The 23,884-nt window shown below is 40.3% G+C and overlaps 1 protein-coding gene across 1 annotated transcript in view; it reads right to left on the bottom strand.

Moving 5' to 3' along the window:
* Positions 1–22,730, bottom strand: part of LOC128437296 (sphingosine kinase 1) — a 30,695-nt gene extending 7,965 nt beyond the window's left edge. The window contains exons 1-4 of the mRNA XM_053419387.1: positions 22,270–22,730; positions 8,485–8,634; positions 773–867; positions 13–128 (exon numbers count right to left, since the gene is read on the bottom strand). Of these exons, the coding sequence (XP_053275362.1) occupies positions 13–128; positions 773–867; positions 8,485–8,634; positions 22,270–22,693 (785 nt within the window). The 5' untranslated portion in view covers positions 22,694–22,730. The remainder of the gene's footprint in view (positions 1–12; positions 129–772; positions 868–8,484; positions 8,635–22,269) is intronic.
* Between the last annotated feature and the right edge of the window lie 1,154 nt (positions 22,731–23,884).

The raw sequence follows: 23,884 nt of genomic DNA, 5'->3' as shown, positions 1-23,884 counted from the left end.
GCAGTAGCTCACCCAGAGTAGTGATGTATGGACGCAGCCAAGGCGTTGCCTGATCCCCCAGGAAGGAAACCCAGCGGCGTCTGAATGGCCTCTTCCCAGTCTGCTCTCTCCAGCAAACCATTTATCACCTGACACACAGGGAAGATACAGATTTGATCTCTTAGCACGCTGGGTTTCCAACATCAATAGTTTTATGCTATTGAATTTTTATGAAGAGTAACAAAGACTGACAAGTAGTGAGAGCCGGTGAAATTCAGTCATGCTAACTCAGATCTGTAAGTAGAGCCGATTCAATTTTAAACATTACAAAATTTCCTAGAAAGAAGTTTGTGGATCTTGATTTAAAAAAATGAGGGGATATTGAGGGGACTGATATTTATGAGTTTGTGAACTTTGGTGCAGATCCAAGTAAAAGTGTGGCTCTACTGAATTTAAATGTGGATTCATAAGGGAACTGTTGGGCCTTAGTGGTGGTGTGCGTTCTATGGAGTGTCATTCTTGTTTATTAATTGTTTCAGCTCTATTTATAAGACTTAATCTAAATTTAGGTTTATACTTTGAACAGGTGTGTAAATTAAATACCCACAATACATGCTGCTTAGTTTATGGACTTGGTTAACAAGTCAGTTGGTGATTTCAAGAACAGACACTACAACAGCCTCCTGACTTTATTGAGGATGAAACAACCTTTCATAATTGCTGATGTTCATCTACATACGCAGCAGCAGGAGTCAGACATTTTGGTTTAAAAGTCATTGTTTTGTCTCTTTACCTCGTACAGGAGTCCATCTCCCGACATGATGACCACAGCGTTCCACTGCGACAGGTCGGCCTCTCTCACCAGGTCTCGGGCATGATTCTGCCGCTCTGAAAAACAACGCACACAGAAAAGGTGAGTGTGTGTGTGTGTGTTCATGACGGTGTCCTTGCTCTGATAAATGAGAATCCGTCCTGTCTGGTTCCTCCCTCCTCAGAGAGGCCAGAGGTCAGCTCTAACACAGATGTGACAAACTGCAGTGCTGTGTCTCAATACCCATACTTCCATACTCGCACTTGATATGGTGACTGTTCACATTGACAAGTATAGCAACACGTTCAGCACCTGGATGGTACAGTCAAAATGGTAAAATGCTTTGTGTCAAAGTCACGTGTTGCCTTCAAGATTTTCTGGGGCAAGTCAGATTTAGTTATAGAACATATTGCATGTTGAAGTGTCCTTGATACGACCCAAGCCACCCCGAATTGCCCCTCATAGAAAAAGTGCTGCCCACAGATGCACCGTGTGAATGTCGATAAATTGTACTGTAAAGCTTTGAATGGTTGTCAAGACTAGAAAAACGCTTAAGAAGACACAGACTTAAGAATCAGATAAGAATCAAAATCTATCTAGAAAAATGATAAGGGACAAAAAATAACGATCATAAAACAGAATCAGGGTGAATTGAAAGCAAGATTAAAAGACTTCAGTTTAGAATAATTGAGTTAAATGTTGAAGTATAGACCTAATACCTAATGTGAGACAGTTCTAGAGCAGCAACAGAAAAGGCGCTTTATTTTTTAATTGTTTTTTAGACGAAAACACAGGTGTTTGCTTGTCGGCACCTATTTATGATCCAGAGGGAGTACAACTGTCTTGTGTCTGTTAAATAGAAATTAAGTGACACAGATCCAAGGCTGGAGATAAACTTAGGAAGTCAAAACAAATAACGAACATTAAGATCAACAGAAGACTCCTTGTCCTTCTAACTGTGACCCTTTCTTTTCTTGCCTTCAGTTTCAAAATTAAAGAGTCACCGTGGGACCGAAAGCTGATATATGGTGTTAAGTGAGGCGTCTGCCACACTGCCAATAAGATCAGAACAGCTCAATTACCCAGAAGCACTTTGTCAAATTAATCTGGGACAGTGCAGTCTGATGAGGTGGGACGGCACAAGATCGACAACTTTTGACTCTGGAGGGTTGTGTGTGTGTGTGTGTGTGTGTGTGTGTGTGTGTTCGTGTGCTATAAAAACAGTCCATTTACTAACAGGTTTTCTGATACAGATAATACATGAGAATGAGGAAAACCAGGCCATGAAGTGATGAAGTACTGGTGGTGAACCAGCTGCAGGTGTTTTTTTTATTTTAATGTATTAGTCCAATAGAAGTACTGGTTTATCAGAGTGAATGCTTCTCTTGTTTCGTACGTGAGAACAGTGGAAACCACCGGACTGATCTTTTTGTATCTAGGCTGAGGTTCTCGGATAGCACAGTTCACACAGCTCGAGCAACAAAACCCTTTAGACTCTCAGGCTCCTGATGGACAGGTGACCTCTCGTGACAGTATTAAAGCAGCTTGATCTGTTCTTGAAAACTTCCAGGTCTTTGTCCTGATTATTCACGGAATTAAGAAAGTTCAGCTGCAGCAAAAGTTGATCATTTGCTGTAATATCAACATGGTATTGTGACCGGAATACATTTTTTTATATTTTCTCAACTTCCTTTAACTGGTCCTAAAGTCAGATATATTCAAAAAAAGGGTGTTAAAACCCTTTAAAGCCTTGCAAGTAGTTGCCAGTGCAATATTTTATATCCAACATTAAACTGTCAGTAGCTGCAGCTGTGCCAAACCTGGCAAGATAAATTGTAAAAAAAGTATTTCATGACTGTTTAGTTTCTTTTCAAAGCCCACCAAAACATTTTTATACTAACCAGACTTCAAAAACCTGTGGGGAGCCGGTACCTGAAAAAACACTTGTCCTCTTTTGTGTGTCTTTCTACTTTGTTCTCTCCTTTAATGCTGTTATTATGTTAAAGCTAAAAGAACAGCAATGTTACCCCATCCAACACACACACACACACACAGACACACAAACACACATTCACATCTCTGGAGAGGGATCTGATTTCTCTGCCTCTCTTCTTACCTTTTCTTCCCTAAACTCTGCAGGAGGAAGGAATCGATTCCTCCTCATGAGTCCAGTCACATCGTCTTTACTTCCCTTATCTATGCAGAGACTGAGCACTAAAAATGATTGAAGGGCCCCAGTCAGCAACAAAGCAGGAGCACTGCAGTGCGGAGGGAGGAGAGCTAACAGCAGTTTTAGTATGCAGTTCCCCTCATTAGTTAGATTGATGGTAAAGTGGAGCAATGTGGTCAAATAAATATCAGGGATGAGGAGAGGATTTTCTTTTGTCCAGCTGAGTTTCTCCCTGTGGGCGAAAGCAGTGGACTGTGACTGAGTCATTACAGTCATGCAGATCTCTGCTTCATTACTGGCCTCTGGTCACAGCTGCAGGACTGTGGTGCTTTCAAAATGTCCTCAGAAGGATGCAGAGATGACTTACCCTCCCAAGAGAACTCCAGAAAATGTCCAGAGCCTCTGACTCAGAGGTTGGACTTCTCGCATAAAGCCCCTTCCGGATAAATTCAGATTTTCCAGGGTTCAGTGCATGTCTGAAAGCAGCTTTATTGTTAATTTAAGGGCAATCTCCTCAAGGCAAGTTAATAGATGAGGAAGTAGTTCAGCCCCAAATGTCTTTTCTTTCTACATATTAAATGCTTCATTAGTTAGTCAAGCCAAAGACATTTATACAGCATCAAATCATGGCATAAGATACTCCAGGACACTTTTAACATAAAGTGGGTTTCGACCCACAATGTGAGATCATTTACCTAAATTCCTTCATGAGCAGGACTTTGGTAAGAACTGTGGTGAGGAGAAACTCACTTAGGTTGAGTGACATTACATTTGCAGCTTTCTAATGTTTACATCATGGCAGGTTGAGGACATGTAAGGTAACAAGAAGCCCTGGCCTCATGCTGACCTCACGTCGCTGTGCTAAAGGAAGATCAAGCAAGAATCTCCAACCAGCCGTCATAGCAGAGGTTCTCTTCAAGCAGCACTCGTCCACCAGCATGAGAGCAGGTGATGGCGGTTACGCGTGTGTTTTGTGATACACTATAAACACTGACAGCTCACATGCCTGTGGGCGTAGACTTACAGATAAACACATATTTGTACATGCACACACACACGTACACAAACACACCAGATCTGAATGTGCCTCCACTGACATTTCAATGATTTTTTGGGTGTATTTACCCAGAATTATTCTGACAAGACTGTTACTTATGTGTTCAGTGACTTTGTACTTATGTTATGAGTCTCTAACTGAAGCTCAGTCGTCCTCAAAGCTGTAATATCTTTGAGAATAACCTGAACATCAATTGCATTTAACAAACACAGACTGGCATTATTTGGCATTTGAGAGACTAAATGGTTGGTTTAAAGTGAAATCATTGCCTGTCCTTCATTTCCTCTGAGCACCAGCTGCTCAGTACACTTTTCCAGAGTCTCCATGTATTAATCCAGTCGAGGCTACATCCACACTATAACATTTTAGTTTAAAAACTCATCACAGTTCCGCTATCGTTTTCGAGCCCCTAAAACTGCAAATTTTGGTCTGAAAACTCCTGGGAAGTGTTACAGTGTGGACACCAAAAAACAGATGTTTGGAAAGGATGACTCAGTCACCTATATTCGCTTCCTGATTGGTTCACATCAGTCACACCTTGTCTACAAGCGATGAATGCAAAGTGTTGTAAAGAACCGTGGGCACTGTACGTGAAAGGTCATGTGATATTCGTTTTGAGGAGTAATAAAATGTATTAATATGGATGAAGCCTTAATAGGAGTTGTCTTCTCATAAAATTCATGCATGGATTTGTCACAAAAAGGAAGTGTACTTTCCCGCCACTAACCTGCTGCTTAAGACTAAAGTGGAAAAAAGAAAACTTTAGAATGAAGTAAAAAAACATCTCCAGTGGGTTGAACCGATCGACATGTCCTGTTCTGACACTGTCCTCAATATGAAAATATTTACCAAGACTTTAAACAAACAAACTGAGCACGATCAGTGTTCTTTAGCCTGAGAGTTGGGGAAAGTACCTACGATCACAATATGAAGTGGTAACAACCACATTAAACAAGCAAGTACTGGAAATTACGATAGTTTTGAGTCACATAGTGGCAGCGGAGAGAAATGCCAGATTTCAAAAACATGTGTCTATAAACACAGCTGCCCTTTTGAAACAAACTAAATTGATGTTATGTTTGTTTCTTCCTGATTTCAATGCCTGGACTTTAAGTATGGACCAAAACCAAGTAGAGATCTAATACCAGTTAAATAATATATTGGTTACACTCACTCAACCTCTTTCTTTGCTCTACATCAGCCTAGTTTTTTTAGGGTTAAGAAAGAGACATTTTTCTGCCAGGTGCACCATGGGAAATCAAAGTGCTGTTTATCATTTTAGGCCGATCTGTTAGATTTAAAATGTGAAACACGGACGCAGTTTTTACGCTCCACTGCTGCAGCCTCACCAGAAAACTGACTGGGACAAATATAAAAAATTAATTTGTGGGCCAGATCAAATTTTTCATGAGAGGCCTTGTGTTGTCTCATGGGCTACATCTGCCATTGGGCCATGCTATATGAAAACAAATATATTAAAGAGAAGTGCAGAAACTACCTCATCTAAATTAAACTGCAGTGAGTTTTCCTGGACATTTCCAAACATGATTCTGTTCATTTCATCAGTTGGTAGTGGGACTGAACTATTCTGTCTGTCGATTAAAGTTTTCAACACAAATATTTAACAATTCATTCCTTTGTTTGTCATATAGACTATCAAGTAATGCTTATTTTACTGCTGTGATTTTAAATGGGGGTCAGTGAGACGTTCAGGGTCACAGATAAATATGCGTAATCTAGTAACAAGTCAAGATATCTGATGTATTTAACCACGGTAAAAAAATATATATATTTCAACTAGACCTGTTCTGTATTTTGTTGACTTGTGTACCTAAATCATCCAAAAATGTTTCCAATAAAACAATCAATAACATAACTGATCAACCTCAGATTTGTACCAATAATTTCTCAATGTCTTCTCATGAAGACAAACTTTACTCAGGAGCAAAGATAATTCTTTACACTTAATGTCACATTAATGTGATATTTATTGTGCTAATTATCTTAAAGATATTTTGTAAAATCTATCTTATTATAATCATTTGGATGGAAAGGGTTTTCAACACAGTATAAGAACCGAGAGTTATTCTTTTAAAGGTTGCATGTGTTCTGTTGACCTGAACAGAATAATAAAACCCATGAGGAAAAAGAGAGTAGCACAGAGAGCTTGTTCGAGGGTATCTGTATCTTGAGGAATCAGGAGAGGAAGAAGAGCTTGTTGCTGACGTTCAGATCAATATCAGGATATCAGCATTGAAGTCAGTGTGCCCTCTTTACTCAAACAAATACACAAACTCACTCTCTCTCTGTATTTCTGTTATGTAGGCTCTCAGCAGAGCAGTCATTCTTCATCTATCCTCTACTCCTGGCACTGCCCACAGCTGCCACACAGCCCAGCATCCAATAATGAGTCTGTCTATTTCTGTTAGCATCCTCCAGTCATATGCCTCACACAGATGCCAACGACACACAACAGAAGACATAGACACGCTGCTTTGGAAATCTATGGGCAATCATATATAATCAAACATATTATTTAATATTTTTCACTAACGGAGTGAACCTATTAACATTTGCTAAAATCTTCAGATGGCGAAAATGGTTTACTCCATTTTGAGAAAAATGTCATCAATAGCTTATAATTAATCAATAAGTGACTGATAAGGCGTTATTAAACTAGAATGACACTAAGCAGAGAACATCTTTTTTTATTTATTTATCATAAACATCATGAATTATTCTCTGAGAAATCAAGGAAAATGTTGAAAAACCACCAATGATTCTCACAATGTAAAAAATTATTCCTGATCTGGATCTGCACAGAAATGTAAAACTTCTTCTTTGGGTTATGCTCAACCCCTCCACAACATCATGAAATCAACAAACAAACAAAGGCGTAGTCTTCACTGCAGGTTGGAGAAGGAAGATGGGAAAGACGGGTGTGACCCAACAAACACCATCAACATTTCTTAACAGAAAACATTCCAGACTTTAACAGCCACTCAGAAGACATAATACTAATGTGTTCTATTGATCACAAATGCTGCAGGTTTCAGATTTAACACAGTTGCTTTAGAACAGATAGATAAATGTGCGATTTCGATCAAACTGTGTAAATATATTAATTTTTTTTTACTGTTAAACTCATGATTGTTGAGGAGCTATTTAACTACACATAAACCAAACAAACATTTAATATTCTTCTGGTGCGGCATTACTCTGGGATTAAATCATTCTGGAGAGATTAAAGAGAAAGATTTATTTTAGAATAAATAAAATAGAGTCAAACATAGTCGGAGATTCTCTGTCACTGTTGCTGAAATTTTACCCTCAATGGCACTGCTCTTTCACAGATGTTGATTTGAGGATTAAATCTATTCTTATATATTCTCCAGGATTAACTTGTCAAAAAGTACATCTCAGAAATCTTGTCAAGCACAGGTTTTGTGTTTTTTAGCAAAGCCCCTGTGAGATGCCTCTTTGCCTGTCTTCCTCTCTGTGATTCTCTCTCTGCCCTCTTTTCTCTGTGTGCTCACTTCCCACTGTGATGAAAGTTGTATATTCTATCTGACACTGCAGTGATTTATGAGCAACCCATTTTTTTAAATAAAAAAATAAACGACAAGGAGATAAGAAAACTTCAGAGTAACCTAGTTGATCCAGCTGAGGGCCTTTACATCTGTCCGTCTAACACAGTATGGGATGAGTATGACCAGTGATGTGCTATGTAATCATCATCACCCAGTGTATGTAGATCACAGTTACGACTATGAACACGTCACAAGATTATATCTTTACTATTCCTGGAAAATTGGGATTGTGTGTGAATGTGTGTGTTTGCGGATGCGTCTCTATCCATATGTGTGTCTGGCTGCGTGTACACATATCTATTACATAACAGCTCTGCATGCATATGGATCAGAGGCAGTTGATCAGCATAATGACAGTGACAGCAGGAGAGCATGCAAGGGATTTACACCAGAGGAGGGGCACTGGGACTGGGAGAGAAATTGTGTGGGACATGATGGGAGATGTAACTGTTGCTTAAAATAATGTGTGTATTCTTAGTTTGTGTATCTATGGCCCTGGTCAGACCTGGTATTAACATCTGTCCTGAGAAATGTGATCACCAGTGGACAGTGTTAGGTTCATTTGCTCACTTGCGTTGAAATGTATTCTGAATGTGTGTCCAGTGACCACTTGTGATCAGGTCTCACTTCCCCGCTCCATATACAAATACACAAGAACGTCATTTCTGCCCTTTAAGACCAAATTATCAGGAGGGGCTGAATGAATGAACACCCCAGCAATGAAGAAAGTTTTATCCAATTAAAGAAAAGTATCAATTATTATATGATGATCAATGTTGATTGTGACGGTGGCTATGCACTAATTACCATATGGTCATTGAGAAGCGCAAAAATACATTGAAACTGGAGTGTGTATGTAGTGAGTACGTCAGCTCACCAGTTATGACCAGAGTGTGTGGGACACCGGCCTCGTTGAGCATCGGTTGAATGTGGTTGTTGTACAGGCTGAGCGCTTGCCCTTTCCCGCTCTGTGGATTCACGAGCAGCATCATTCGGCCCGGATGATCCAGCTCCCACACCGTCAACCCTGCAGAGGAGAGAGAGGAAAAAGCTTGAGACACTCATCTCATTAAATCGGACACCTCGACTAGTCTTACATTTCTTTTACTCAACGCTGTTTTTTGATAACACAGGTAAGGCGACTAAAAAAGGGATTAGTTCCTTTCATTGACAGTAAATGAGTTTACCTCTCTCCAGTGAGTCAAGTGCGCCCTTTACCCAAGCTACAGCGATTTGCCTTTTAAATTAGGAAGGAGGTCAATCAGGAAGACAAAGAGATCTTTAAATGCTGAAGAACAGAAGAGCGGGAGATGAGGGAATCTGTGTACCTGGCTATCAGGGCATTTACACACCTGAAAGTCTGGACCGTGATCTGACACCATGCGGTTCATTTGCATGCTTTACATTAGATCCAGTTAGTTTTGGTTTCATATTGTAATTTAGTGAGTGGACTAAAGTATGTCACAGGTACTTCCTGTTGTCATCACCGGCGTGGGCAGGAACTACCTATACTCGACATTGATTGGTTTGCAGATAGGCGTGTGTCTGATGTGTGTGGTGAGTTCGGCCAGAAGTTGTCTTTCTGTTTGATGAATGAAAATGAATAAACAGATTCACTTTTGTCAACCCTGTTATTTCATTATGGTATTACTACCAGCAAAATGAACATCCTTCATTCAAACATATTGTTGGAGGTGACGAGTACGAGCAGTCCTGTGTGCCTGGGCAACTGTGTTTTAATTTATACTCTGTTTAATGCTTTCTTGCCACTTCTATACTTCTAAAGATGGATGAGCAGATAAGTGGTAGGCTTAAAGCAAATTAGGTTTTTTAAATCTCTTGGGGGCTCGAATAGATTTCAGAGGTTTACACAGATCTGACAAATACTGATCTTTTAAAAACACAAACACACAGCGAGGGGCGTAGCGAAGAGAGGAAGCCGCTGGGCTAGACTCTCTGTCCCACAGCGCCTGAGGAAGATAAATTAAGACTGTGCTGTACCAAAATGATAAAATATTATAGGAAACACTTTTATATAAAATAGAAATAAAGAAATATACATATAGGAAACTGGTCATTTTGAGAGGGAGGGAAGCAGGAAATTAAGGGGATGGTATCTCATATGTTACGATTCCTGTAATAAATGTTGATTCTTGTGAGAACACACTGCTTTAACAATATTCTTTCCTTTCTCTGCTGGAAACAAGTGTGACAAGAAGCCGTCAGCCACATTTGACTCACAGTAGCAAAACTATGGGGAAAAAGCCTGCTTGATCTTTTTTCAACGATCAAAAGGGAGGAGGGTGAAGGGAGGTGAACCATCCAAACAGGTTTGACAGCTAATAACTGAGTAACTATGGGCGTGAACCACCTACGTGTATACGCTCGCGGGATTTAAACACTTCTGACTGGTTTAGAACCTAAGTGGCAGGTTTTGGGTTTTAATGGATGCTGCTCTTCCAGTGATACTGATGGAATGCGGTCGGTCAGGTCTGAAAAATGTTAACGCACCTTTAGTCTGTTCGACCTGAGAGGAACTTTTCAGTGTCCCAGGCTTCTTGTTCAATTATGATCCTGTATATAACTGGATAACTTTTTCTAATTATTATAACACTTAATATCAACTTCAAATAATGATGTTTGTTCCTGAGAGCTGCATTTCAGTATTTCAGGTTTTCTATCTCTGTGTCTATCTCTCTTGAGCCTGCTTTTCAGTTCACGTGCCGTGGAATTAATTTCATCATTAGTAGTTTAATGGGATAGTGAGAGAACTGTTGATGTGTTCATGCTAGAACGGACAGTAATTTGAGTGTAAACATGGTGCTAATCTTTCTGATGAGAGGTGAAACATCAGGATGAACGAGAATCAGTTCAGACATGCTACAGAATATTTCAGATATTGTAAATAAAAATTATGAATACCTTAAAAAGCAAAATAAATCATTTCACATTTCCTTGTACGATTTAAACAGGTTCATAGATTTCAATGAATCATCATTTGAAAATCAGAAAGACTGAAATGCCAACAAAGTGCCCTCATTTATCAGCTGCCATGACAGCTGGCAAGGCCCTGACCTTGCTGTCCTTGTGCCCAAACACCCACACAACAGCTCTTGTTTGCTATATCTAACCCACGCCACTTCCTGTGTGCTGCCCTCCCCTTCTCAAAACATTCCAGAGGCCACTATCTTTCTACCCGTCTCTCCTCACTCTGGATCAAGCATACAGCAGATAAAGGAAACTGAGAGGAAATCCATTTTACCACCCTACCAGATCTATAGCTAGACCTTATCCACCATGCTGGACTTTAAGGCACATAACAGCAGATAATGTGTCTGGTTTGTTTGCATAGGGATGGGTGTAGCCCTGACTGGTGGCTGATGATGTCACTGGTCGTGAACATATAAGTGCACAGACACTTATTTAAGTCAAGTCCTGGTGACAATATTCAGTTTCTAGTTGGTTTTGTTATCATTTTGTTGAGGGAACCAAACGTTATGACAGACATTATTACACACTTAACAAAACTATTGTGGAAAAAAGTGAATTACTGTCAATGAGGTGATAAAGTGGATGACCCTGCTATAGATTAAGAAGCCGCTCATTGAATCATCATCATTGTAACAAACAGCAGCAAAGAACAAAGACAAAAATATGAAATGTGAAAAACAACAGCCCAACCTACAGCAACAAGGCTCAGCTCCGAATATCAACGACACCCGCTTGATCTGTGACTACAAGACGTCTCATCTGCTCGCACACACCGAGACCATGGGAACTTTCCCAGATCTTAATGGAATAATCACTACTGAGGTATTTGCCATAGGAAATGACAACTTAAATGAAAGGGGAAAAACCCAGGAGCCAGAAAAAAACACACTTTCCAACTTATAATAGCTATCTGGGTGCATGTGGAGCAGACAACTTTCTATGACTGCTTTACATAACAACTTTATAGTAAAACTACAAGGATGTCAACACACAAAGAAGGTTCAATTCTCAAAACAACAAAAGAGAAGATTTATATTGGTATAACTATATTTTCTTCAGCCAAGGACACTTTGTTTTCATCTGCATTAGTTTGTCTGTTAGTAAAATAACAAAACATCTACTGGACACATTGAACTGCTGTACGCGTCATGAAAGAACCTAATACATTTTGGTGGAGATCTGGATCCGGGCACAGATCCAGGATCTTTTTTTCTATTTTCTTTAACATTGCAAACTAAGACATTTTTCATCATCTTCATTGATTTTTCAGAGAATAATTCATGGCATGCTTAGAGGACTGATGTATATGAGTGTGTAAGTGTGTGTGTGTGTGTGTGTGTGTGTGTGTGTGTGTGTGTGTGTGTGTGTGTGTGTGTGTGTGTGTGTGTGTATCCAAATATAAATCTGGATCTAGTGAATTTAAATTGTGTTTTATAAGGGGACTGTTGGAGGTCTGCGCTCTACTGAGTGCCTTTCTGGCTATAGATACCGAAGTGCTATGATATTAACTCGAATCCCGTTTCAATTTCTTTCTGTGCAAAGCTGCACGTTCTCCTTGTGTCTTTCTGCCTTGTGGTTTTTCTCCTAGTACCCTCAGGATGAAAGGGATAGGTAATGGATGGATGGATGATGTTCACATTAATGACCAAATATTTTTAGTGCAATAGGATAAGGGTAAAATACAACCATTATAATTCATGATCTTGTATGGTCACTCATTCTGTCCAAAGCATCATTGTTGCTTGACGACTCACACTGACTCACTTTGATGACCTGTGCATGAATCCATCAGTCACGGTTTTGTGTTTCTCAACTTCCTTTACTGTAAATCAGGTCTAGCAGCACAGCATGACGAAGCAGTAACCGTCATTAGGGAACAAAGCAGTGATCTTAGACAAACTGCCTTTTCTAGAAACTGCAGAATCACCAGGCTTTCACAACGCTTCGCCGAGCCCATGACACACAGCACGCAGCCGGCATTCATTTGCAACACAGATGGGACCAACCCAACTCGGCCCAGATCTGGGTTATAGGGAATTTAAAGGGAAATTTTAATTAGTATTAGCCCACTGCAGGTTTATGTCTTTGTCAAGCAGGGCAGATTCAATCTACAATTGCTTTTGTTGGTCATATGGTCATCATGACCTTTGACCACTGAATTCTAATCCGTTCATCTTTCCAAGTGATAACTGGTCAAAATTTGAATGAATTCTGTTAAGACCCTGGTGGTTTAAGACATTTTCCCCTGTGCATCCTGCCTGTGTTTTGTTATGTCATGTCTTTCCCCCTGTTTATTTGTGTTGTCATGTGCTTGTTGTGGTTAGGATGTCAGGCCATGTGTGTTTTGTTATTGTCCTGAGACTCCGCCCTCTACTGCTTCCCGCTCTTTTTCTCCCTCACCTGTTCCCCATCGTCAACCTGAGTGTTTGTCTAATTAGTTCACCTGTGTCTTGTCTTTGTTTCCCCTTCTATTTAAGCCCAGTCTTTCTGTTGTCCCCTGTCGGATTGTCTCATCATTTTTTGACTGTGAAGAAGCAATGCCTGGATACTGCTATTTGTGAACTCTGTTATCTGGTATGATTTTGGACTCTCTGATTTTTGACAAGTTATTGAATTGGATTTTCTGTTTTTGGCTCTTGTCATTTTTTGCCTTTTTGGATTCCTTGGTTTTCCTATTTTTGTTAAATAAAGAAGTCTTTTTTGGCATCTAAGTCTGCGATTGGGTCCTTGTTCTGTGGAAGCCTAACAGAATTCCATATAAGCAGACTGGAGATATTATAACAATAATAAACAACTGTTTTGTGAAGCCACTGTGACCTTGACTTTTGACCACCCATATCTAACCAGCTAATCGATGAGTCTTAATTAACACATGTAATTAATTTGAAAGGATTTTGAAAAATGAGAGTGCAAACATCTTTATAATTAGTAAATGGATCTTAAAACACATTTTTTCTCATGTATAAAGTTACCTATAGCAGAGCAACAGAAGACCCCCATCTCATGGCCACATACAGATCAGGGTCCCATGAAGTCTGCTCCTACATTTCATGTGTTGCTCAGTAGTGATGTGGGCTCTAAGCTTTAACAAACACCCATTAGGAGGGAATCCAGTTTCCACATTAAAGGGATTAATGGATTAACACGTGTTCGACCTGGTACTGGTGTTCTCTCTGCCCTCTGTAAAATTACAGATACGTCCCATCGCTTTGTCACAGGCCAGCTGAGGGCAAAAGCCACACTCTCTAATATACAGCGCTCTGCATCTCATGTATATGGAGGCACTGAAGAGGACTTAATCCATTGAGTTGTTCTACATTGTGTCCATGTTATATTGTAACTAAGCATCTGCATCTTGCCAGCTGTGCTGAAGTCCTGAAAACATCTTCCTTTCAGCAGTAATGGGATTGTTGTTTGATAGCAGCACAATGTTTTGCCACTAAACTGAGCTTCATGAGCAAACTGCAGTTAACTACATACCAGCTGTAACCCAATGACGGCAATTTAGAGATGCAGCAACTCATGTTCAAACATTCACACATTTTCAGAGATTACAGCAAAAAAAATTGCCTGACAGACAGAGTTGGGATTCAAGTGCTGGGATAAAGTGAGTGGGGGCTAATTACATCATCCTCAACTGATAGTTATTGACAAATACATTGTCAAACACTTTAAAACCCCATTTTGTGTTGTAAACAATTCATTATAAGTTGATGTACTGTATGTAGATGACCTGAAGTGATACACATACATTACTTTCATTTGATTACACTATATTTATGCCATTATGATTAAATCATGCTAAAATATTTTGAAACTAATAAATAACCCTCACCTCACAACACCAAACTGCAGTAACACGCAGGCCAGCAAGGTGTTATCTCTTGTTTGTTTGCTGTTTGTAAATCACAGAGCAGAAGTTGCTCAAAAACACCCCAACTTTTTCTTTGCTGTGCCAGAACCACAAAGGGTGTGGAAGGAGGAGGAGAGGAGGTGGTGCTAGTGGTTAGCCTGCTGTCGATCTATATAAAGAAAGGCGGAGAGTTTACGACATTGAGGTTTTTATTAAAATCATCCTGCGTGGCCTGTCGTGTTATTGTCCCTGCAGTATCCTAAGCCCTGTGCTGAGAGACAGGAGAGAATGTAACCACCGTCTGCCACTCAGGGAAACGATGTGCGTCCCTCACGGTTATTTTAGGCTGCCGGGTCAGATCAGGGAGGAGAGGTTAGGCTCCTGCATGAACCAAAATATCCAAAGCCAAAACTTTCCAAAAGTCAGCCACTAATTTAATGTTTGACATAAGATGTATATTAAATTGAACTATAACTTTCTCAATTAAAATCAGATCAGTTGGCATTTTCAACTGTGTGTTAGCTTCCTGAAACTATTAAGACCCCTTTCAACTGGTCAAAAACCACACTAACATTGGCTTCTGTCTGAAACCTGAATTCTCAAATCAATCTGGAGACATGGGTTATTATCGGCTCTGGCTCTGTTCAGCAGTGATAAAAAGATGACACCCGGGTGAAGGTGCTAATTTGGCATACAGCAGGGTCAGATTTCGGTGCCTTCGTGTTGTTGAACATGACGCACTGGATGAAAAATATACAAACTTCCTGCTGGCAATCGGAAGGGAGTTGATCACCTTATTTATTCAGATTTATTTAGAAAAAGCCCAAGCATACTTGCTAATTCTGGTGTGAAAGAGGTATTAATCATGCAGTTTTCAGTACAAACAAATATAAGCTGTGCGAGCAAAATATGAGATCACTGCTGCAAACGTTACACATAAAAAATGCAATAAGTGCCAGTGTGTGTGGAGGAAATGGACTTTCCACCATAAGACAACCACAACCACATGTTCTTCTACCACGGAACCTTCTCTGAAGCAGCTGCTCTATAGGCTGAATGGTCATTTAGTGGTTGTTGCTGTTGTCAGCGTATCATAGAGGCTGTTCCTGAGAACACAAACTGGGTGTGCACTGGATGTGTTTTATGCTTTGGTGCTATAATGCACACAAAGTCAGCATAGATTTTCACATGGAGATATTTTGATACAAAAAGCAGAGTCGGAGTGTGCAGCTTTCATCCACTTCCTCCATTCTTTCAGTTTATTAATGATAGACAGACAGGGCGGGGCATCGTCGTTGCAGACACAAAGCTGCAGTGTGCACCCCCGAGCCAGAAACGGCTCCAGGGAGGCTAGATCCGAGGTCTGGATTGTACGTCACGCTCCATCTCAGTCTAGTCCAGAAGTCCTCAGGGAGAAGACCGCTGCTATCTCCTGACCACACACACAAAAACCTCCCGCAAGAAAATGCACAAGGCACTGTGCTGCTATTCTAATTGTAACCTGGTTATATCACATTTTTATGGAGAAGAGGTAGGAGGTATTGTAGCCAGGGTATTTGTAGGCGCATCAGTTCCACATTGTTTGTAGTTCTACAGCGTGCTGATATATGTTTCTGGGAAAAAGGAGACATGACCAAAACCATTGCATGCTGCCAAAATATTAGAAAAAATAGTTAAAGTGCAATATAATATGCCGAAACCTACCAAGAACTTAATATATTAACATAATATTTGGCCATAATTGGGACTTTTTAAGGCCTAAAGCTCTGATTATTTAACTTCAGACTGTTTAAGACCCTGCAGAAACCCTGGTTGTATGCGAATCGGGAAGTTTCATTGATCATGAAAACTAATGTGATCCTTAATGGGATCAGCTGCATCACTAACCAGATTACTCATCTGTTATAGCCTCCTTACACTCACACAGGTAGATTGAAAAAGTAAGTACAATAGGCTGTGGATCAAATTGTATTCAACAGAACTATGTAAATATTTGACAATTCACTCAGGTTCAAACATCCATGAAAAGGGATTATTTGGTGTGAGAAATATTAAAAGAATCAAATGATCAGATCATTTAATATAAACTTGCTCTTTCTGCTTGCACTACTGAGATTGTGCGTAACAAAGCATACATACAATTGTCCCAGTTTCACCTCTCTGTCGGCCAGAGGTAATGCATTAGTAATAACATGGACTTGGCTGAGAGAAGCTTAAGTTTCGCTGCCAAAAAGGAGCAACACTGGTCCTCCTGAGGATGTCGAGCAGGTGGGTCTATCTTACTTTCATCGCGGCTGTTTCCATGGTTTTACACTTTTACTATTAGCAAGGTCTCACAAGGAAGCAAACCAGAAAAGAGTTCATAGCCGCAGCAGAAGGTTGAAAGCAGAATTTCAATCATGCATTGTATTCAAATGTTTGAGGAAACAAAAAATTGACAGTGTCCCAATCTGAGACGAGGAAGTGTCTGACTGTGTTCTGACTGTGAAAACAAACACTATGCAAACTCAGCCCAGTTCCAGTCTGTCCGATAGAAAGTGGAAATGCAGCAAGGAAGAACAAGCAGCACCTGCAGCTCTCTGACAGCAGGGAAGGGGGGAGCTTGAATTTTGTCACCACATTGTAGAAAGACAGACTTTCCAACACAAGCTGAATCCCAACAACAACTCTTATTGGATAAGGGCACAGGAGTAGCTTTGGATTTTAGAGTAAATGAGCTTTAACACAACAGTGTGTGCTCGTAAGATTGGTTTTGAATAGTTACACTGGGTGAAACGTCATGATTGACAGCCCCCCATCCCCCTACCTCCAGATGCACAAGGCGGCAGCGTTTGTGTCAAGGGATATTTTGGCTTCATTTCTGGATAGTCTAGATATCACCAATAATAGAATAGTTTAAAAAGGGGCATTAACATTCAAATTAATTTCATAATAATGCAGATCCTACTGCTACTGAATTCATCGATCCATTAGATGACATAGAACAAATAATGCCACAGTGGCTCCACATCATAACGGTAGTGTGGCCTTCAAATTGTTAATGATACACTTTCTTACTAATTGCTAATGCTAATGCTTGAGCAGAGTGCTTGTGACTGAGCCTGCGTTTGCCAGGAGTTGAGTTACTAATAAGATATAAACCTGAATTAACTTATCATTATCTGGTCATGTGAATTAATGCATTGTCACTGTCAGTTCTATGACCAGATGTCAAGGCAGAGTGATTGATTTAATCAGAGCCGGTTCTCTATCTGCCTGGTGCTATCACCTGACACATGATAATGATGAATCCAATCCAATTATTGAAAACCTTGGATCAATAGTGTTTAGGAAATACTAGGCCATGTATCTCAACTGTCAATTGTACTTGTCAAGAGCGGGGGTGAAATGAATGGAAACTGTGACACACAAGGCGGATCACACAGATGTAGAGCAGGCAAAGAGACAGAAGATTGAAGTGAAACCTTCTATCATTTCAAATCTTCTGTTAAAAGCTGCACTCGAACCCAATCGCAAACATTCAAGCTGACAGACAGCTGACCCCGACTTGTAGTATAATCTGCAAAAAATATTTTAGACAGACAAAGCAGGCACATTATACATTTCACACCATTGTCAGTAAAAACAGTCTTTTAAATGTTCCCATGCTTTGTATTGCTTCACCAGTCTGTGGTCTGCGACCTGTCAGTGTGAAAGATTATAGGAAAATGGCCGGCCAGAACAGGCCAGGGGCAGCCAAGCGATGCTCAAACTGACGGCTTATTTCATCACAGCCTGAGCAGATGCTTGAAACTGACCGATGCCATGAAGAGAGAGGTTGAGTTGATCCTGCTGTCTAAAGCATGGAGGTGTCATCTATTAGAGCACAGAGGCCATGCCCGACGACCACATGTTGAAGGAAAGATTAGAGTATTAGAAATGGCTTCTTTATATCAGACATCTCAATCCAAAACTGTATTAGTCTTCTTTTTTTTTTAAGGTCGTGTTAAGAATCAGAAACCATTATCAGCAGGCCTCTAGCTGTCAGAATTCAATGGATCTGGAGAAAACAGATGTTTTCTGAATCAGGTAAATGGCACACACACCAGTATTGATGGAGAGGTCAGATGGACTGCACTGACCTCATTTAGACTAATGGTTTAAATGCAGAGCTCCTGAACGTGATTTTGAAAAAACGGGCAGTCGGCTGCAAAAGAGAGGCCTGATTTTGGTGATGCAGACACTGCATGCACTCTGTATATACCACAATCAGGCAATGCTATCATTTTTATATCGTGATGCCATTTCAAAATAACTTCTTGATGTATGACGAGGAATAATATTCTGGTCCATATAAGCTTTATATTGTCTCTTTATCCCTATGGACTGCAGATATCGAGGGCAATTTGTTTTTCAGACCATGTGTTAGTTTGTCCTTTGGAGATACCCTCCTAAGTAATCTGTCCATGCATTGTTGATTAAATACACACACACACACACAGACAGGTGTGAAAAATATACTCTAGTTGTGCAACTACATCGATGTGCAAGGTAACAAGAACTAAATCAAATTTTTTCTGCAAAAATAGTTGTGTAATCCAATGTAAACTGGATTGAGAGTAAGGGGTGTACTAGAGAAAAGGTGTTGGGTCATTGTCTGAGGTTAGGTCCCAGGCAGCTGACTTACAACAATGTCTCGAAGCAAATAATCCTGTCTCGGGTTACTAAAAGTCTAGTGTTCCTTCTTCCGATGCTGACAGGAGGGTATAGAATGGCTGCATATTTTCTCTCGTTAAAAATATTTTTGTGCAAATGAGGAAATGCTATTTGGGTCACAGTGTAGAGGAAAAATTTGTGTGAGGCAAAGAATTGCGTTTTGGGTTTGTTTATTTTTCTCACTCAGCCAGGACAGCTTGGTGAGGTCGACAATTAATAAGAGAACATATCTTTAGAAATCTCCAATTACAGAAAGTTTCCGAGTGGAGTGACTCTTCCTCTTGGCACTACATGAACTCAACACCAGTAATATTGCCCTGTGTCTCAGGTGTCTTTATTGTAAATGTGGTTTGTTTACTGATATATGACTCTCTGGACACCACACCGGTCCTTTTGTTCTATTCCGATAAGCAGCAGGTGAAAGGCACTTCTATACAGTTCTATACCAGACGTGAACTCAGTAGAATTAATACTGCCCTGTGTTTTTCACTTGTCTAATGCTAAGTGTATGCAGATGTATGTAATTGCTTCTTGTTTAAATCAGACTTTTAGCTCCTAACTGCATTCACACTCTGTAGTTACCAAACAGAAATACTAATTCAGGACTTTCTCCAGCACAAAAGGTGACCCAATGGTGGATAACATGAATATCAAAACTTTAGAAGTAACTGAATTGGCAAAACTGTATTCCTTATCTCAGAATCTGGCTTATTGCAATGACTCTCCAGGCTCATATTGATGCTGTTGGCTACAAATTCGATTTTCTTATTTATAGGACAAAGTTAATCTGAAAATTAAATTACAAAAATTGGGGCCATAATAATGCACTTATTATGGCAAAATCTTTAGATATTGTATCCAAAGGTCATAGGTCAACCTCATTGTGACAATAATGCTCTGCAAAAACACCTATCTAGCTGTTATTCAACATCATAACTATATTTCCAGCAATCTGATTCGTTGATTGAGGTAATGCTGCTTTTCATGCTTTCCTTTTGCAGAAATAAAAACATAGCTATTTCTCTTTTAAAGCCATTCTCGGGAAACGTCCTGTTCACATTGGTGTGTTGTTGTTGTTGTTGTGCTGTTGCTTGTGAGTTTAGAGATATATTCGTCGCATATAATGTGGAAATTTCACATAAAGAGCTTGTGTCTCGGTAGTGACGAGTGGCTCAGACGTTCCCTCGGATGTGATTGATAGTACTACAGAGAAGATGACATGCTGCTCTGAGGATGTTTCACCTGATCCATGGAAGGACGTTAATGTTTTATTTAACCGGAGAGGACTTTTTTCTTCCAAATGCAAGGAGCCTGTTACATAAGCTTGACGAGATCAAAACCCAACAGTTATTTCCAAAGCTACTGTGATTGCAGGGTCAATGGCATGGCCTGACAGCTCCACTCAAGACGCTGAAATGGAGCTCACCGGTTACTTCATCTACAGGTGTGGTCACAACAGAAATGGAGGAGGGGTATGTTTGTTTATCAGGAGCGAGCTATCATTCAATCTGCGAGCCATACCTTCAGGTAGGTGGATTGGAAACAGCATGGATAGAAATCCTGTTCTCTTAAACTAAACCTATTATTGTTGGTGTTTGCTACAGACCCCCTAAGCAAAAGATTGATTAACTTTTAGACAAGGCTTGTGTTAAAAGTGATATATTATTTATGGAGATGGAATGGATTGCGATTATACGGACATGTTATTACATCTAAGTAAGAGTTTAATTTAGTTACATACTTAAGACTTTAGTTTAGTCAGTTTCAAATTTTTGTAAAATGTTTGGTTTGAAGCAACTAATATCTGACCTACGAGAGTGCTGTTTAATAGACGTTCCATGCTGGACTTATTTTTGGTAGCTGAGTGGGAAAAGATCTCCCAATCAGGAATCCTTGATATCGACTTAGTTGATCATAAAGTCATTTTAAAAGAGCCCTTCCTAGCCACACTTGATGTCATTGCTCTATTTAATGAACATAGAATTCAAATTAAAAAAGTCAAAATTGTCAAAGGATTATGATAAATATACTTACTTTAGAAATCAAGCCAGGTATAACACAGATAAATCAAAGTCCCACTTTTATGTTGATGCTATAACCAAAACTTCACATCACCCCAAAAGTTGGCAACATTGGTCACTGAGGATAAGACGTGTTTTGAAAAATGGAAGGTTGCTACTTATTTTTATAGTTTTTGTACAACCATCGCTGCCTGTTTGGTTTTAAAATGACCTTGGATATATTTGAGATTAGTCCTGTCTCAGAGGAAAGGGTGAGGACATGTCTATCCACATTACCCACAAATTAAGCAACTGGCTTGGATCTTATTCCAGCTAGATTTCTTAAGGATAGTGCCACTGTAACTTCTCGTATAATCACTAGTTTAGTAAACGTATCTTGAAGTCAGGGGAAATTTCAAGGTGAGTTAAAAGGGGCTAGGGTTTTTCCCCTCTATAAGAAAAATAGTAAATCAGATCTAAGACATATCTATGTCAAACACACCACAGCAAAAGCCATGTATATTTACACCTACTTGGGTGATAAACCCGATTCAGAAACCTGATTCTGGTGTGAGTAGGGTTAAGCAGCATTTGGTCCGATATGAATCTTTAGCTATGAAACGTCATATATGGAAAATGTACCTAGGAAATGTCTTAAGTGAAACCTCAGCTATGAAATGTCCAAAATAAAAGTTTAGCCCTGGAACGTCCCGTATGAAATGTCATACTGTCATAGATGCCAAACAAAAGTGTGAGACTTTGGACTTTTGCTCAAAGTGGAACTATTACAGGCCATGGAAATATCGATTAACCAAAAATAATAATAAAGATAAATCAACTCATTATTGCGGGTTTAGTATTTATAGTAAAGTCCCCACATACAACTAACTAATTACTGCAGTGCACATGGAGCAGGAGAAACCATCACACCAGTTTCCCCGGAAATGAAACAGACACATTTTCACACACTGTGTAAAAGTGTCCTCAGTCTTTCTAATGTTCTCCCGAGGAAACAGTTGAATCAGGATGATACGTTGCATTGTTTTGTGTGTTGTGTGTCCTCCGCTCATCGTCCCTGTGTTAACAGGAATCTTCTCCCCTCTCGTTGCTACCCACCACTCACCGTCTCTCAGATACTGGTGCCGTCCCGAGCGCTCCCGGACGGCGCGAGCCCACTTCTCCGCCTCCTCCAGGTTGGCGCCGGGGTCCTGGAGCGCGGTGAGACGGAAGCGGTGCTCCACTCTCTGCCGCGACACCCCGGAGCTCAGCCAGCGCCGCTTCAGCGGGTAGAAGTAGGCGGACAGGTAGGCGGCCGGCTCCCCGCCGTCATCCTCCCGGTAAGCCCGGCAGCCGACACAGTCCTTCAGGCTGAGCACCACCTTGTTCCGCCCAACAGGTGCCGACGGGAGCCTCTGGACGATGAGCTCCTTCTCGGTCAGGTTCACGGCACACCGGACTTTTCGGGAACCGATGGCCGTGAATTCCCCGTAAAGCGTGACCGGGCAGCTGCCGGTGCCTGGGTCCGGTTCAGCGCTCCTCTGGTCCATCCTTAGCGGACTGAGGGAGACCTGGACGCGCCCACACTGTCACATAGCTCCCCGCCTGGAGGATGCAAGCAAAGTGGAGCGGACTGACACTGACAGTCTGCTGCTGCTGCTGGGACGGTGACAAGGTGGAGAAATCGACTGCACCTTATCCGGCTACATTTCAAAATAAGAGAAGTGCGCGGAGGAACAGCAGTTTGACCTGTGGAATGAATGTTTTATTCATCAAGATCCAGGAATCGTTATCTGAGAAATCAACGAAAATCTCAAAGTATTAAAGAAAGGGAAAAATAAATCCAGGGTGCACTTGATCTATTCAGGTCCTCATCAGAATGTAAAAAGCTGATTCCACCTGATCATTTCCCCATGCTTCAAGGTCATCTGTCTTATAGTTTTTGCCCGATCTTGTTAACTAAAATATACAAATAAAATGATGATCTGGTTGGGTGTTTTAATAAAGTAGAATAGTTAAATAAGATATGATAATACCTTATAGGAATAATAAACTTTACTCGCAACATTTTTGTATTTTTGCTGCTGTATCCCAATTAGACCAAGTCAATTCTCACGCTATCGATGTAATCTGTAGCAAGTGGATATTTGGAATTATTGATTCATGTTCCAAAAAACGATTTCAATTAAATTAGTAGAAACTAGTTGATGCATTGTAAGCATTGAGTATTTACGGCAACTGGAGTCCTGGGGCCTCTCAGAGGTTGCTCATTGGTTGTTGTTCTGGTTGTTATTGTTTCAAAGTCCATTTCCAAACTGTATTTTTTAATATAGTTTACATATACTGCCATAATTCACAGAGATCAGTTCGCAAATTAAAAAATTCATGCTTTTATTTTCAAGGTCGCCCAATTTTCCAGAATGACTGTTGGTGTCTCTTGGTGGCTTGACGCATTTGAAATGGACTGCAGATGAAACTAAACTTCCCTGTGGTTCTATCGCTGCTCGTCCAAAAGAGGCTGAATGCTGCCTCCCTGTGGTGAAAAGGTAAAAACAAAAGGTTTATCTCACAACTTTAAAGATAGTGAAATAAAATGCTGGAATAGATCCTTTGTCAATTCCAAAATTGAACAGGTTCTTTCTTTGCCCGTGTTCCACACTTCCACTAAGTTTAATGTCAATCTGTGCTGTAGATTTAGCGTAACCTTGCTGATAAACAAACCAACCAACCAACCGACAAAT

The sequence above is a fragment of the Pleuronectes platessa genome, chromosome 3 (assembly GCF_947347685.1).
Source record: "Pleuronectes platessa chromosome 3, fPlePla1.1, whole genome shotgun sequence".
Lineage (NCBI taxonomy): Eukaryota > Metazoa > Chordata > Actinopteri > Pleuronectiformes > Pleuronectidae > Pleuronectes > Pleuronectes platessa.
The sequence above is the reverse complement of the archived record's forward strand: the minus strand, read 5'-3'. Positions and strand labels throughout refer to the sequence as shown.